Raw genomic sequence first — 15,855 nt, forward strand, 5'->3', positions numbered from 1 at the left:
GTTGGTTGGAAGCCAGGACACCAAGACATCTTATTAGCATAGGGTGGGTGTCTCCAGGAGTCCCCAGGTGCTTGCTGAATGGGTTTCTTATCTTCCCTGAGGGCTATGTGACACTCCTTATAAGACCTGGGGTTCCCCAGGTCAGGCAAATAGGGAACCCCACTGAGAAAGGGAGTCTGTTGTCCCATGCCAAGCTCTGAGGCTACCTGGAAATGACAGTCCTTGACCTTAATAGCAGGATTCCACAGCCTGGGGTCCATGCAGAGGGAGGGGAGGCCCAGAGGGATAGCCTGTGATCCACACAGGAAGAAAAGGAGCCCAGAGGCCTGGCCTGGGGTCCATGCAGGAGGAGAGGGAGCAAGGTGGACAGCAGCCTGTGACTGAGGCTGGTTCTGCCTGTTTGCCAGTAAGTGGAGGCCAGAATACTCAACACTGTGCGAAGGTGCATTCAAAATCATGAGGTTTCGTGAGGTTTTAATTGGTGGTGAGATCAGAGACCCAGACCTCATAATTATGCAAGTGAGAGGTGTGTGTATGTCCATGTGTGTCTGTGCATGCACACACACACACACGTATATGTATATGCTGTATTTGTGGCTGTGCATATGCCTGTGCGGCTGTGCATGTGTGTGCATGTTTGTGTGTATGTGTATATGTGCATGCACACACATGCCCTTGTGTGTAGATGCTTTTTTATATCCTAGCAGGTGTGTGTGTGTGTGTGTGTGAGTGTGTGTGTGCTCGTCTTCTGCCTTCTGGTGCCAACTTTCCCTCTCCCTCCCCTGGCTCCTCCCACAGGCAGGAGTTCACTCCCTCTCGACAGTGACAGGAACAAGGTGATTTTTATTCTGAGCTGCACTTTAATCTCACACAGGGACCTGTCAAAACAGTGTTGACTTGAGTTTATCCAGATAGTCTACACTTCTTGTTTTCACACATGTAAAGTGAGTACATGCAGCAGTCCCTCGGCTATGGAGGGCTGCTGCCAGGGTGAAGAGCCCTCCCTGAGGGTCACAGTCCATGGGTGCTCAGGTCCCTGCCTGGACTTGGCGCACAGCTCGTCACATCTCCCTGTCGACCTTAAATAGCCTCCCGTGTATTTAAGATACCTGGTGCAGCTTAAGTCCTTGTTATCACCGCGTTGTTCTGGGAAGAAGGACAAGAATAAAAGCCTGTCCCCGTTCAGAACACACAGCCAGGCCTGAGAACGGAGCACTAGGGCAGTGTAAGGCGGGGCTCACAGGAGCATGGAGAGCAGAGGTAGTGTGAACGGAGGGCAGGCCAGGCAAGATGCCCGCCTGCCCGGTGCCTGGCTCATTCAGTGAGCTGTTTGACCAATGACAAATTCAGGGTTTGCCTCTTGAGAAGCCTGGCAGAAGCCCCGGTTGTCCTACTGCAGGGCCCAGGGTTGGGTGGAGGATGTGGGCACTGCCAGCCTTGCCACCACTGCCAGCCTCACTCCTGTAGCCCCACAGCTGTGGGAACTCTAGCTCCCGGGCAGGCTGCTGGTGCCCCTGACACAGCTCTCCTTGTTCTCTGGCTGCGTCTTTCTTTAAAAGAGCGTGGGCGGCAGTCTATCTGGGTTGTCTCCTGTTGAGGCATTCCATTTTTAGAATTCTCTTAGAGGCTTGGGGTGGAACTTTCTTATCCAAAATAAGAAATAGCCTGAGGTGAGACTTTGGGTGACGTTCAAACCCCAGGTGTGCCGCAGTCCTTCCTGTGCCCCTTCCTCTGGCACTCCGTTCCCTTCACTCCCTCACACCCCCAGACACTTGCTTGGTAACCATCAGTTTCCACAGGCTCTTCAGCACGGTGGCAACCCAGGCCACATCCCCAGCTTATGTCATTAGTGGGTGGGAAAGATTTAAAGAAATCGAATTTTATCTCAGTATCTCATCTCTTCTCCTCTCTTTTCTCCTCTCCCCTGCCCTCCCCCTCCCCTCTCCCTCCCCTCTCCCTCCCCTCTCCCTCTCCTCTCCCTCTCCTCTCCCTCTCCTCTCCCTCTCCTCTCCTTCTCCTCTCCCTCTCCTCTCCCTGTCCCCTCCCCTCCTCTCCTCTCCTCCTATTCTCCTCCTATTCTCCTCTCCTTCCCTCCCCTTCCCTCCTCTTCTCTTCTCTTCTTTCTCCTCTCCTCTCCTTTCCTCCCCTCCCCTCCCCAAGAAGCACTGGGACCTGTGAGAAACTCTTCAGTCACCAGCATTCCCACTGAACCAGATTAGTACAGACTGAACATTTTCCTCTGAAAACTTCACATTTGTTTGGTTTTGAGGTAAGGGCTGACTTTGTAGTCCCAGCCTGGCCTCAAACCGAACACCAACCTCCTCCACACAACCCATAATCAAGAGAAGCGGAGGAGTCACAGGTTTGAGGTGGGGAGGGTGTGGTGGCCCCACCGGTGACGGTGACGGCAGGAGCCACACAGCTTAGGTGGGAACCTGGGTATAGCCTTCTAGGCTGCCCAGCCCTCACCTCCTCCAGGCAGCCCCACATGGCTGTCCTCCTCCACCTCCTCCTCACTGTGAGCCTCCATTCCTTCTCTTGCACAGACTGAGTTAAACTCCAGCCGACGAAACAGGAAACTTTGGAAATATTTATAGTTGACTCTTCCCCCAGCAGGTCACGCTTCCCATGTAGTGCACAAAGCTCAGGTATCCTTGAGACAAGATGTTCTAGGACCCGCAGCGGCCCTCTGTCTCGGTGGTGTGTGACCTCATAAGCAGCCTTCCTGCAGCCCCTGAGTTAGAAGGGTGGAAAGAGCCGGAACGGCAGCCTCTGCAACACCGGAATTCTTTCCCGCTGCTCACTGTGTGCTTGTGTGTGTGTGTGTGAGCACATGTGCATGCGCGTGTGTCTGAATGTGTGTGTATGTGTTGCATGTGTGGGTATTTCCATGCTTGTGTGTGTGTGTGTGTGTGTGTGTGCGTGCGCGCGCACGTGTGCTCTTGAACCTCACTGCAGTAAGTTTTGTTTGTGCTTCTGTTGTGGTCTCACAGTCACCTGAAATCACCCTTTGAAGCCCCAAACTTCAAACTAGAGAGAATGCACAACATTGGGGCGGAACACCGTCCGTGCGGCCAGCGCTCTGAGCACGGCAATTAGCAAAAGCCTGCGTGGCTACTGGAACCACTGGTGGCCAACAGGCCTCCGGCTGTGGGGACAGAACTGAGTCTTCCCCCTGGCAGAGGCAGCCTTGCCACGTAATTTGTGGAAATCTTAACAGTACTTTATGTGGGTTAAGCCCTCTTCTGCTTGCAGTCCTCTTTTCCAAACTCCCTGTGTCCAGCCCTCTTTCTGTTGCCATAGCAACGCAGATCTCATGATAAACAATCGAGGAGGCAGTGGTGGAGGACCTCTATCTGCCTTCAGATCTGTCGCTGCTCTTCTTGGCCGTGCTATCATGGGAACATTATCCTTCTGCCCAGATCTTGATGCAGCAAATGACACCTGGCCATTAAGTGGATGGGCGTGTTATTAACGTGCTGTCACTCACCGCGCCCACAGTGCAGACAGCTGAGAGACTCGCCTCTGGCCCTGCACCTCTACGTCCTGCATGGACACTGCTGGTCTGGATGCTCAGGGCTTGTTTTCTGCCCCTTCCTGCACAGCCCTGCCTTGCCTTCCTGAGAAAAAGCAAAACAGAGGCCGTTAATCCCAGCTCTCGGGGGGCAGAGGCCAGCAGATCTCTGGTCTGTAGAGTGAGTTCCAGGACAGCCAAGGCTACACAGAGAATCCCTGTCTCAAAACACCAAAAATAAAAATAAACAATAAAACAAAAAGAAAGGAAGGAAGCAGAAAAAGCAAGTGGAAGGCCTCCTGAAGGTAGCACCACATGTGGCCACCCTCACATGAGAGAAGCTGGGCTTTGGAACACACTTCCAGACATCAAGGAGAAGGAGCACAGAGGACCAGTGTGAGCTGCAGACGTCATGAGCGCTGGTGCCCGCCGAGCAGGCGCTGTCCAGCGGCCTCTGCTTCTGATTTCCAGTCAGGCTCTCAGCACAGAGTCAGCAGTTCTCTGAACATCTCCACAAAAAGGAAGGAACGAGGGATCCCCATTACAGACAGAAATGCGGCCCACAGAGCCCCGGTCCCTCTGTGATGCACCAGTGTCGAGCCTGTGTTCACGAGGCAGATTTTGTTCTCACAGCGGTGACTTCACAGCTGGGACCATGCACCTGTCCACATGCCTCTGTCTGTATGTCTCTGTCTGTGTGTGTCTGTCTGTGTGTGTCTGTCTGTCCAGCAGCCCCATGTGGAGTATTTGTTCAGGATGTCTTTGTGGTTGATGATGCTGCTAATAGTGCCAGAAACGGCACTTTTGGTAAAGGTCTCCTCATCGTGTAAAGTAGCTGCCACCCTGTCCCATCTAGCTCCCAATCCAGATGTGCGTGGGGGAAGGTGTCAGGGATCCAGATGAGAAGCTGGAAGGCTTTTGTAAATGCTGGCTGAGGCTGCCAGAGAAAGGAAAGGCTGGTTCTAGCTCCTGAAGAAAGAACTTTTCTTTTTTGAGACAGAGTCTTGTTGTGTCCTGAAACTCACTTTGTAGACAGGCTGGCTTCGAACTTACAGAACTCCACCTGCCTCTGCCTCCTGAGCACACACACCTGGATGGAAGCTGTGCCTCCCCACAGCCAGCCTTGGAAGAAAGGGTCTTGAGGCTTTCTGTGTCTGCCACCGCGCTAGCTCCGAGAGCAGTTCGTGAGCTACGTGTGCAGGCGCTGGCTACTGCACAGCTAAGATCTCTGCCCCAGAAAGGCGGACGGCGATGCTGCTGTCTTTTGATAGGGTTCCTGATGAAACAGGCTGAGAGTCCACAGCGTTCTAGAATCTTCCTAAAAGTCATGTGAACGCTTGATAGAATTCATAGCTCACGCCAGATCTGCTTTGCAGTGGCTGGTACTGGAGCATGTAAGCTTTGGAAGTGTAAATGTGTGGATTTCTGATTTTTCTTCTGGAAAAATCTCTGGTTATTGGAGAAACCTTCTCCATCCTGTGGACTTCCCAGGGCTGTGAACTTCCTGGTGAGCGCTAAGGGAAGACTCAGGAGCTTTTCTTTTCTTTCTTTCTTTTTTGGGGGCCTTTTTTTTTTTCAAGGTAGGGTTTCTTTGTGTAGCCTTGGCTGTCCTGGACACGCTTTGTAGACCAGGCTGGCCTCGAACTCACAGAGATCTGCCTGCCTCTGCCTCCAGAGTGCTGGGTTGGAGGCATGCCTTACCATGTCCAGCCATTTCCTTCTAGTCTCCATCTACTCTCTGCTGACATGCATTGATAATTGTTTTCTAAAAGGTACCAAGTCAGAATGAGACCTCTTGACAGCCAGAAACCAGTTGAATTACTGGCAAACCCTGATGAAATCACCCAGAGGGACAGAGCAGAGTGCTGAGAGGATAGCCTGAAGCAGCGTTAGAGATTCAATTCGCTGACAGAGACGGTGACAGTTCTGATCGACTGCAAGTCGGTATGGTAAAACAAAACTGAGAGTGAGTCTCATGCTACAACCTAGTATCCCTGCTGTAGCCCCCGCAAATGCTGAGATTACAGATGTGGCCCCCGTTCCAGCTGTGTGAACAGCTCTGGTGTGTACTGTTGAGAGCGATGGAGGACGAGAGATGGAGAGGGAGAGAAGGAAGGTGATGGCCTGCAGAGAGAGAAAGCTCCTTGTCCACCCTGAGCCTGTGCAGGACTTAAGAAAACGTGTAAACAAACAGAAAAAGTGAGCCCCGGAGGACCCCCAGCTGGCATGGTGGCGCTGTGACTCCGTGGTTACAGATGTGGCCCGAACAGTGGAGTCGGTCTCGTGGCGTTTTATTCTGCAGTTGTGCGTCACTATCCTGGAATGGAGCAGCTTAGTGGTCACGCTGCCCACCTGCCTGGGTTTCCACCCTCCACCATGATGGACTGTGTCCCCTTAAACCGTGAGTCTGTATCCTTAAACATCTGAGGTTTCAGGAGATGTGGATCGTATTTCTAGAATTAAAATTAACCAGCAGATGAAAGACAAGAAGAGACAGTTCCACAACTGCCTGACACTGCTTGCCTCTATCTGATGTTCTGAAAACCACCCAGCTGTGGGAAGAGAGGAGAGACCGGGGTTGTCACATCTGGGGAGAGGGGCTGCATGAGGAATTGCTCTCAGAGATGAAGGTCTGAGCCCTGGCTGTGGTGGTACCAGGTTAAAACTTGTAGCCGTTTTGTACACAGGAAAAGGTCAATGTTGTTGTAGCTAATTTAAAATGATAACTTTCAAAAGCAAGAAAAGGAAGGCTCAGTGAGCCAGGGAAGATTATACGTCTGAAGCCACATGAGAAAAGGCTGTGGTTTTCCGGCCACTCGGCAGATGTCCACCCCACGCTATAGGGCTGTCGTCCCTGGCTGAGTCCCAGGCGCTGCCTCAGCGTCGCCTCTGCCCTGCCCAGGGCTTCACTTCCTCCCCAGGAGAATTATGAGCAACTGTCCAGTGTCTGTGTGCATGTGTGCACTGCTTTTCCTGGTGCTGTGATCAACACCAGCAAGGCCCCATTTAAGGACACAGACTCATGATGTGAGGGGCCTAGTCCATAGTGGTGAGGAAAAGCCTGCACATTCATGATAGTGGACTCCTGTGACCAGGATTCTTCATGTCTGTGCCAAGAGAAAGGGGAGTGTTCCTGTTTCCCTGGTGTCCTCCCGTTTCCGTTTTTATTTGCTCCTCAGCACCAGCCCGTGGGATGGTCCTCCAACACCAGGGTGGTTCCCCCTCCTCACTAGGCCACTGTGGGGAAGTCAGCAGACACACTTACTCAGGTGTCTCTCAGGCCAGTAGAGTGGACAGTTGAAATTAACAGCCACAAACAAATCCCAAATCAGGAAGCCCCACAAGCTGTAGGTTTTGGTGTCGGGTTTATATCGTGCATTTTGTGGAGAAGCAGCTTCCGCCCAAGGGAGCTCATTTTGCTCAGTGGCGTTGCCTGGTGTAGTAGCTCTGCAGCTTGATCTGACATGGCCCCAGATGGTGCTGCGGACATGTGCCATGGCTCTGTACACCCTGGGCCTGCTGGGAGGTCGTAGGTCATCTGGGTGTGGCTCCCACCCCTTCATGTCTTTTCCCTTCACACCATGATTGGTCCATTGGTGCTGCCAGGAGCAGTGCAGCCCATCAGCCAGACTGCGAAAACACCGAAACGGTGAGCTGATTACCTCCGGCAGCTGTTATGGTGATGGGAAGCAGGTTGATGCGCTCTTGTCCCCGCCTCTTCTCTCTCTTCTCGTCCTAGTCCATCTTGGTGTCCACACCACCTCCTGCTCTGACCTTTTGCCCACTGCCACTGACTCCTCTGTCAGCATCTCTCTGAAAATGCGCTATCCAGATGTGAGTGGATTATCTGCAGAGTTCTGTTGTCCAGCACACGGCTGCTCTGACACAGCTGTCTGTGGAGCACAGGGCTGCTCCTCCATGGCCTTGACACGGGTTTTCTATTGATGATCACACCCCAGACACTGTAGTCCAGCACACGGCTGCTCCGACACAGCTGTCTGTGGAGCACAGAGCTGCTCCTCCATGGCCTTGACACGGGTTTTCTATTGATGATCACACCCCAGACACTGTAGTCAGACACTATAGTCACACGTGCTTGGCAGCACGAAGTCTTCCCGTGTTCATAGGGTGGAGGAGGGTTTTTCACTCTTACATGGAATGCCCCAACCCTCCTGTCTCCCTAGAGTTGGCCCGCACGGTCTGTTCCATTCTCCCACATCCTCGGGGTTCTGACATCGGCACGCCTTGCTCTTCCAGCTTCAGGCTTAGACATGCCAAGTCTTCACTCAGTTGGCAGCGTGGTCTGTCTTCCCAAAACCCTTGAGGAAGGGAGATGGTCAGATTTCAGCGTGCTCACCTGTGACTCACTGGCACAGCCTGCTCCCCCAGGAAAGAGAGCTGCCTCGCATTACACATGGCTTCAAACCTCCTGTGTCTGAGCTCTTGCTGTCCACATGGTGGTTAATTGCATGGCTTGATGCTCTTGTAGGTGGCCGGGGCAGGATGGCGCCACATAAACGCAGGTTATCATGGTAATTGGCACCGCTACGTAGTTAAGCAGCCTGGCAGCCCTGGGCCGCCTCTGGCACAGAATGGCTGTGCAGTTAAGATGCAGCCGGCACACATCTGGATTCTGATTTCCATAATGGCTGTACTTGAAAGGTGATGGTGGTGGAGCCTGTTCTCCATGCCAAATGTTAATTACACTAATAGGGGTCCTAAGGCCTCTTCTGTCGGGGGCAGAGGGGGGTGTGGCTTCCAGAGACCACAGAGGTGGACTGTCGTGGAGAGGACGCAGAGGGCGCAGGCTGAGTGACCACGGCAGTCTGTGACTGACATGCAGGCGGTATGATGAGGTAGCCTGACAGGATGGGCCTTGCTGTAGTTTACTCTTGAACAAAGCGCCGGGACTTTCTCCAGCAGAGGTTCCCAGGATGGCCCTGAGCATGGAGGTGAACAGAGGCTGCCAAGATGTCCTGTCTGCCTGCTCAGAGGCCATGCTCTTCTGCCATGCCTTTTCTCCTCTTATTTAGTTTGTTCACCTCCACAAAGGAAATAAACCAAATCACGCGTAAAGCTAAGATTCTGTGCCAGTCCACCTTGTCAAAAGCTTGGAAACCGCAGGCAGGCGCCCTGGCACCATGCACTGCGCGCAGACCCGTCTTCCGTTGTTCTCTCCTGGCCATCTGTTAGAGTGCCCACCCACTGTCACTCTTGGAGGCGGAAGGGGGCTTACCTGCTCTCCCTGAGTGTTGTCCAGCTGTGGTGTCTCCGTGTTCTGGGCCAACCCAAAGCATCGTATGCTGTCCCAGGGCCCTTTCCACGTAGCCCTGGGACAGACTGTCCATCTTCCAGGCCGGTTATCCTTCTCCTCTGAGGCATCGGAGTTGCATGCCGTTAGCTGCCTTGGGAGAGGGTAGTGCGGATACATTACCCTACCAGCTGTGTCAACATCCTTCGCGGGGGCAGTTCCTCTGCTGACCGAAGTAGGGTGATGAGAATTGGGAGGGCCGTGCAGACAGCTCAGTCAGCACTCCTGTACTGCTCTTCGCTTGATGAGACTCTTGCAGGAATTAGCTGTGAACGTGTATCCAGGAATCAAATGTGAAGAGTTGTCCATACTGATTTGTGATTATGATGGTGTCCTCAAAACCAGAGTGCTGAGTTTGCTGCCCGCAGAGAGGAGAGCCTTGCAGGACATCCCGGCTGGGGAGCCTGAGCTACACACATGCCCCGCACTCAGTCCACACCTGCCCAGGCCAGTCGCACCTGCTAGTGGGGCGCCGTCACTCTGCGCATGATCCGCACCAGAGATGATGACAACCTTGATTGTTGTATTACACACGTGTAAATGCATTATGTATGTGTACAGATTAATTTATAAATATACATGCATGAATAGATACGTGCATAATTCATTCCTATTGTAGGTGTTTTGTGTATAAGAATAAAGACCATTCTTCAGGACCGAGACCATCTCCCTGCAGTTTCACTGTCTGGAGTTTGTTTGTGAGAGACTGGTGTCCAACTCCCTTTGTAGCCTATGGTGGCCTTGAACTCCTGATCCTCCTGCCTTTCCCTCCTGAGTGCTGGCATTGATGCTGTGTCCCACGACACTTGGCTCCTGCAGCGTGGGGTCAAAGCCAGGGCTTTCTGCATGCTTGGCATGTGCTGGGCAACTCCAGCCCCAGCGTTAGTATGGGTGCAAACTGTTTTCAGCCAGCAGTGACACTTGCTCTAGAATTACTAAACAGATAAGCATTTGTATAGAAACAATCTGTGTTATTTACAGAACAGCATGAAATCCTCTTCCACTTTCACCTTTGAAACAAGCCTCTGTTTTTATTCCTGTGTCTGCACAGATGTGTGCAGGTGTGCGCATGCACACGTGTGGACGTCACGGGTGACCTTCTCCCACCATCGATCTAGGGTCGGGGCTGGCAGACTGGACCTGCCGAGCCGCCTCACCAGCCGCCTCTCTAGTTTCAGTTAGATTTCAAGTTGTCTTTGAAGAGCTTATGTTTGGTCACTGAGGAGCTGCTTCTGCTGTCAGCTTCCCTGCGGCTTGTGTTGGTTCCTCAGGCCTCCCATGGTGCCCCACCTTCAGGGCTCTCAGTGGCCTCATTTTTCTGAGTGACCAGATTGGTCCCGTCGTTTGTTGAGGGAAGACAGCTTACCCTGGGGTTCCTAGGGGACTGTTCTCATCATTCCCATCTCATCACTCCTAGACCCTGAGTGTGTGAGGTCAAGCTGGCTCTAATGAGAAACATGACTTTTCAGATAATTGTAGGCTGTGCTTGAGACCCCCAGGGGTGTGCTCTCGGGCTAACAGGCCGCCCTGCCCCCACCCAGGCTGGTGTACATGGCCCTGTGGGGCAGGGTGGTGGTCTGCCTCGGAGACACTGCCACCCACCCAGGATCTCAAAAGGAATAACGATTTCCGCGGAGATACTTGACTGTGTAACTCCCCCTCACGCCCCCGACAGCGCGTCATCGGATGCTGGGTGGAAGCAAGAAAGCCAAACGAGATCCTCCCGGAGACCACGGTGTGCAAAATTCCTCGTATGAGAGAAAACGGCGTGCCAGCAGAGGCACGGAGCACGGCCACATCCTAGCAAGCTGAGCCAGCCCAGCCCGCTGCTGTGCCCCTCGTGGCTGCTCCCTGATTGGGCCGTTTTCCCTCTGCCTGCTGGCGGTTCTCTGCGCCTTGTGTTCGGAGAGTTGTCTTTTCGCTGAACTCCTCCCTCTCTGCCCAGCTCCTTTCTGTAGCTCTGAGGAGTGAGTCCACAGACACTGAGAGCACCCCGGCCTCTGTGCACACAGCAGATGCTCAGTAAATAAGTCTGGAAAAGACCAAGCTCAAGGAAGCGGTGTCTTGCTGCCCTTCAGCGTGGCTGGTGGCAGCTGCTGTGTTCTCCTCTTGGCCTGCCTCTTTTTGGTCCCTGGTATACTCTGAGTCCCGGCATCTTCTTGTTGAGTGAAGGGGAGAGGAGGGCTGACGGCTGGAGCTAAGTCCCAGCTGAAGTGGCTATGGTGTGGGATCCTGAGCTGGCTCCCACTGCAGTGACAGCCATCCCTTAGAGCCACTGGGGTGCTGCCGGATCCAGGAACACGGGTGCCAGGGGTGGGCATTGCCAACTCCTCACTCTGGGAACCCTGAGCACTGTCTGCTACACTGCTCACATGGAAACACTTCAAAACTGTGTCTTCTGGTAATCCTAGCGCCTCTCGCTTCCACGGTTCTTTCACATTGCAGCTGTTGTGAGGTTACCTGCTGCTGACTCGGGAAAGCTGGCCTTTCACCCCTTCCACCCGATACCAGTGACCCAGGTACAGATGCCTCTGGAGTGTGGAAGGGCTGGGAGGGATCGGTGAACTTTGAGGTGTGTTTACGGCCAGCCCTGACTGGAGCATCAGGCGAGGACATGGCTGCAGCGCTCTCGGTCGTCAGCTCCTGGCCACACCCTCCAGCCATATAGCATCATCTGGTGTGGCTGGGTATACTATAGGATGAGAGCACCGATATGGAGTCAGAATATGCATTTAATTAAAAATGCTCTCCTTTCCTTGAGCTGCGTGTAAACATCATCATCCAGCTGGACCAGCCTTGCTCTGTGCTTTCCGGTCTGCTGTTCAGAGGTGGGGTTTGGAGTCCCTTTCCATTATCTCTTCCCACGCTGATGCATGTAAAGTATGGTGACTCCTCCTCCTCGGTGTGCATAGGTTCAAGTGTGTAAACATGTGTATCTCGACATATTACATGAGTGGAGTTTAAAACGATATGCATGAAACTGCCATAATGTGTTCTCATGTGGAATCCAGAGAGGGAACTGCTTTGTTTTCCACATGTGTTTGTAATTTAACCTGTTGCTGCCGCCTCTTTTTAACTTTGTTCTGAGTGCTGCCCCTGGCGCTCTGCCCTGCTGCTAAGTGCCTAGGCCACCTCGGCCTCTAGAGCAGAGGCCATGCCAGGGCTCCCTCAGGCAGGAGTACGTGTCCTCCGGTTCCTGCTGGTTGTTGTTCCGAGGACTTCCGGGTTAAATTCTCCACAGTGGAATTCTCCTGAGGGTTGTAGGCCCGTCAGCACCTGGCAGTTGTATCCACTGTGATGGCTGCAGATAACAGCCGCTGTAATTTGCCGTCTCTGCAAGCTGATGTGCTGCTCTGGGATTTTGTCCTTGCCTCTCCTGCCAGCCTTCCACTGGTGGTCTACCTACTCCTGGCCGACTGGCAGGCATACCTCTGTTCTGTAGATGTTTATGCCAGCATCCAAAGATGGCAGGCATCATCTGATGACTGTGTGCTCGCCTTCCCCACAGCGCCCTTCAGACGCTGGAAGCATCTGGACTTTGGGTCTCTCCTTTCTGTGTGAGCACCTGGCGGAGCACTGTCCCTGACCCCTGTCATAGGATGGCCTCCAGTCACACATTCTTGTTTTCACCTCAGGTTTGGCGTGCAGCCGCTTGGCTCTCAGCTGTTTCTGGCTTCGTCTAACCTGAGGGAAGCCGTCATTTTCAGTGCATTTTTAATGTGTCTGAGTTGTATTTGACAAACGGTGCACTCTAAATTCTTGACCACTTGACCAGGCATCATTTCTGTGCCAGTGGCTCTGAAGCAGGGGTGCTCATGGGGGCCACGGGGAGCCCTGTGAGTTCTTGGGGACCATGGGGAGCTCTGTGAGTTCTCAGGAACCATGGGGAGCTCTGTGGGTTCTCGGGGACCACGGGGAGCTTTGTGAAAGTGCAGACTTTTGGTCCCATGTGATATTCTGGTTCCGTGGGTCCAGAATGGAGCTGGGGAATTTTTCTGCCTGTGCAGTCCTGGCAGCCTGCCCTTTGTGTGGCCTTAGGACCAGAAGTTCTAATCATGGCAGACTGATCTTGAAAAAAAATGTGTTTGGGGAGACTAACCCAGCCTGGCCCTGAGTTGCTGCGGGCCTGCAGCAGAGTCGGTTGGATGGCCGAGGCCCTGGGTCTTCTCACACTCACGTTCAGCTTCCAGCAGCACTGGGTATTTTGAGAACCAGCTGTGGTTTCAGGGGCATCGCACCCTAATTAGTGCCTGTTCTGCTGTTATAGCAACACCATGCCGTGGTCAGTGGACACGTGGGATTTGTAGAGAAAGCATCTTCCTGGGCTTTGTTATATTATAGAGAGCAGAAGCGAGAGTCAGGGAGACCTGGCGATTAATTTCCAGGCTTTAAAGGTGTCAGGAAGACAAAACTGCAGCAATTTGTTCAGTCTGGAGACTTATCCACGGCAGCCTGAACCTTCCCTTCAGGGAGGGTATCCCGAGGTCATGTCCGAGGTTGGTCCCGGCTAAGGACCCTTGTCCAGGACCAGTGAAGCAGCCGGCCTGTTCTCAATGCCCAGCCGAGGTTCCGGACCAGGCAGGCTCCTTGTTCCGTAGACTCTGGAGGTGATGCATGCTGGTCAGGCTCGGGGCTCCTGGTGCTTTCTACTGCTGGAAGATTTAACTGGGGCCATGGTGACACATGCCTGCAGTCATGGTACTTGGGGGTGCAGGCGAAAGAATCATTACCCCCAAATTAGCCTGGCTACACAGGGAGACTGTATCTCTGGAAAGAAAGAAAGAGTGCTGTGGTCTGACAGTTGACAACCATGGCGACCGTGCTCACAGTTGGTGTCCTTAGGTGTTTCCAGAGGGAGCCACAGCACTTCCTAGATGACGTCATATGACAGCTCCCTCAGTCAGTGCCCTGGAGCCAAATACATGCTGCCGGTAGACTCCGTTACTACTCCTGAGAGCTCTGCCCATCCCCAGCCCTGTGGGGTGGGGGTGTGTGTGTGTGCGTGCAGGCGTGTGGGTATGTACCTGGAGGCCAGGAGCTTACTGTATCATTCTCTAACTTATCCTTGCTGAGCCTGGGGCTACCCTGGTGGCCAGCAAGCCCCAGTGGTGCTTCTGTCCCTGTCCCCACAGTGCTGGGCCACAGTGTGTGGCTGCACGCAGGTGAGTTGGTTTAGTTTGTGCTGGTTGTTGCTTTTGTTGTCTTTTATTTTTAAGAATTTCTGATGCATAGGCTCTGAAATACGGCTCTAGAGCCAGCCGGGCTACGTGTGGCCCTGTCTCGGCTAACAACAGCTCATGTGGCTCTTGACCTGACATGGCACACTGATGCGGCATGCTGACGTGGTACACAGTGGTCAGGAGGGCAGCGGACCTGAACAGAGAGGTCAGGTACTGGCGAGTGAATACGGAGGCGTAGTGGCCATCACCCCAGTCAGATGGACACAGTCGTGTCTTGCTTTGACCATGCACCTAACACTGGTAGGAACCGCAGTCCCAAGTCTGCCTTGCACTGTCTGTGGTGGCACACTCCCAGAGGCAGTGCTCAGGCAGCCTGGGGGCCTGCGGCCTGCAGGTGCCCTCCACAGTTGCTGCCTGCAGCTCTGTGCTGCTTCAGCTCCGCCCATCTTCACGGAGCCTTTCGTCTCCTGCTCCGCATCCATCCCGGCATGACTCGCGGTGCTGCCATCCCCGCACGTGGCACAGTTGAGCACTGTGTCTGGGTTTGCAGACCCGGTGGCGGGTTTGAGACCCAGCTCTCACCTCAGCACCAGAAGGACAGCTTATGTGCTTGGCCAGCCATGGGGGACTGCACGGTGCCCAGCGCTCTCTGGAGCTGGCCTCGGGAAGAGCTGATGCCAACCCTGGTCCCTCAGGAGTGACCCCTGAGGCTGGCCCAGGCCTGAGGATTTCCCTTGGCCATGAGCCCTAGATGCCCGCCCTCACCCCCTCCTCCCGCTCGCACAGCGCTTGGCATAGTGTCCTAACTCCAGGAAGATCCTCTGTGGCCATTTTAGGGGAACAGCAGCCATAATCCAGAAATCAAAACTTCACCGGACACTTTTCCAAAATCCCAGATATGACCTCCAGTCTACAGAACTAAAAGCCAGGACCCGTTCCCTATTGTAATTAAAACATAGTTTTTAAAAGCTAATTTAACGGCTTGGCTCAAAGCACTTGGACACTGAGGGATGGAGGCTGCTTAGGAGCAGCCTCGGCACATGTCTATACCAGAGAAAAGGCCCACCTCACTGTGGGGGAGCTCCGCGGAGGGGAGCACTTACAAGTCATTTTCTCCGTGAGCCTTTTCTCCCCATACCTACCCCCTTAGGCTTTTCTCAAGAGATAGTATTTAAAAATTAAGAGCCATTTCTGCCTTTTAACTCATTAATAATTCACCTTCCTCCTGGCACAGCAGTGTTGGCTCGACCATTAGTTGTAGGGTCAATACAGTGCCATCGGCGGGGGAGGAGGTCAGTGAGTTAACAGTAAGCAGATGGGGAGGCCGGGCACTTGGCTGCTGCTACACCAGCCCGGAGCCCACTCGCATCTTGCTCTTCGTTTGCGCTCTTGTGTAAAAGCTCTGAATGTCTGTGTGCGTGCTGCCTTTTCTTGGACGTACACCAGTGAGTGGCCCGCTGGGCAGTTTGGATCCGAGCCTGGCGATTGCTGGGCAAGTGTCCAACCTCCAAGCTGTGTGCCCCCAGCCCTGACAATGTGACAGGGTTCCCGTGGTGCAGGAAGGGCCTCTCTGAGCTGTTTCCTTAGTTGTTGCTGGGAAAGAAACCGGGCTATGGTTTTGCTGCTGCCAAACTCGTGTCTGTAGAGCATTCTTGGTCTTGAACTTGGTAAGACTGGCATGTGAGAGAAACTCCCTGGGCTCCTGTTCTTTTAAGACTCGGGGCTCCCTCTGTAGTGCAGGCTGGCTGCGTAGCCCAGACTGACCCTGAACTCAAGGTGGCTCTCCTGCCTCAGGGAGTACAGGCCTAAACTGCCTTGCCTGGTTTGCGGCTGGTAGTCTCAGGGGCTGC

The 15,855-nt window shown here is 53.6% G+C and overlaps 1 protein-coding gene across 7 annotated transcripts in view; it reads left to right on the plus strand.

The window, feature by feature from the left end:
- Window positions 1-15,855, plus strand: part of Ulk4 (unc-51 like kinase 4) — a 236,615-nt gene that overhangs the window by 195,284 nt on the left and 25,476 nt on the right. The window contains exon 36 of one of the 7 annotated variants that reach the window (XM_060385045.1): window positions 9,171-9,450. The exons of the other annotated variants lie outside the window; for them this stretch is intronic. Within the exon in view, the coding sequence (XP_060241028.1) occupies window positions 9,171-9,233 (63 nt within the window). The 3' untranslated portion in view covers window positions 9,234-9,450. Of the gene's footprint in view, window positions 1-9,170; window positions 9,451-15,855 lie in introns of those variants that run through there. 7 annotated transcript variants of the gene reach the window in all.

This window comes from Meriones unguiculatus, chromosome 6 (assembly GCF_030254825.1).
Source record: "Meriones unguiculatus strain TT.TT164.6M chromosome 6, Bangor_MerUng_6.1, whole genome shotgun sequence".
NCBI classification, from domain to species: Eukaryota; Metazoa; Chordata; class Mammalia; order Rodentia; family Muridae; genus Meriones; species Meriones unguiculatus.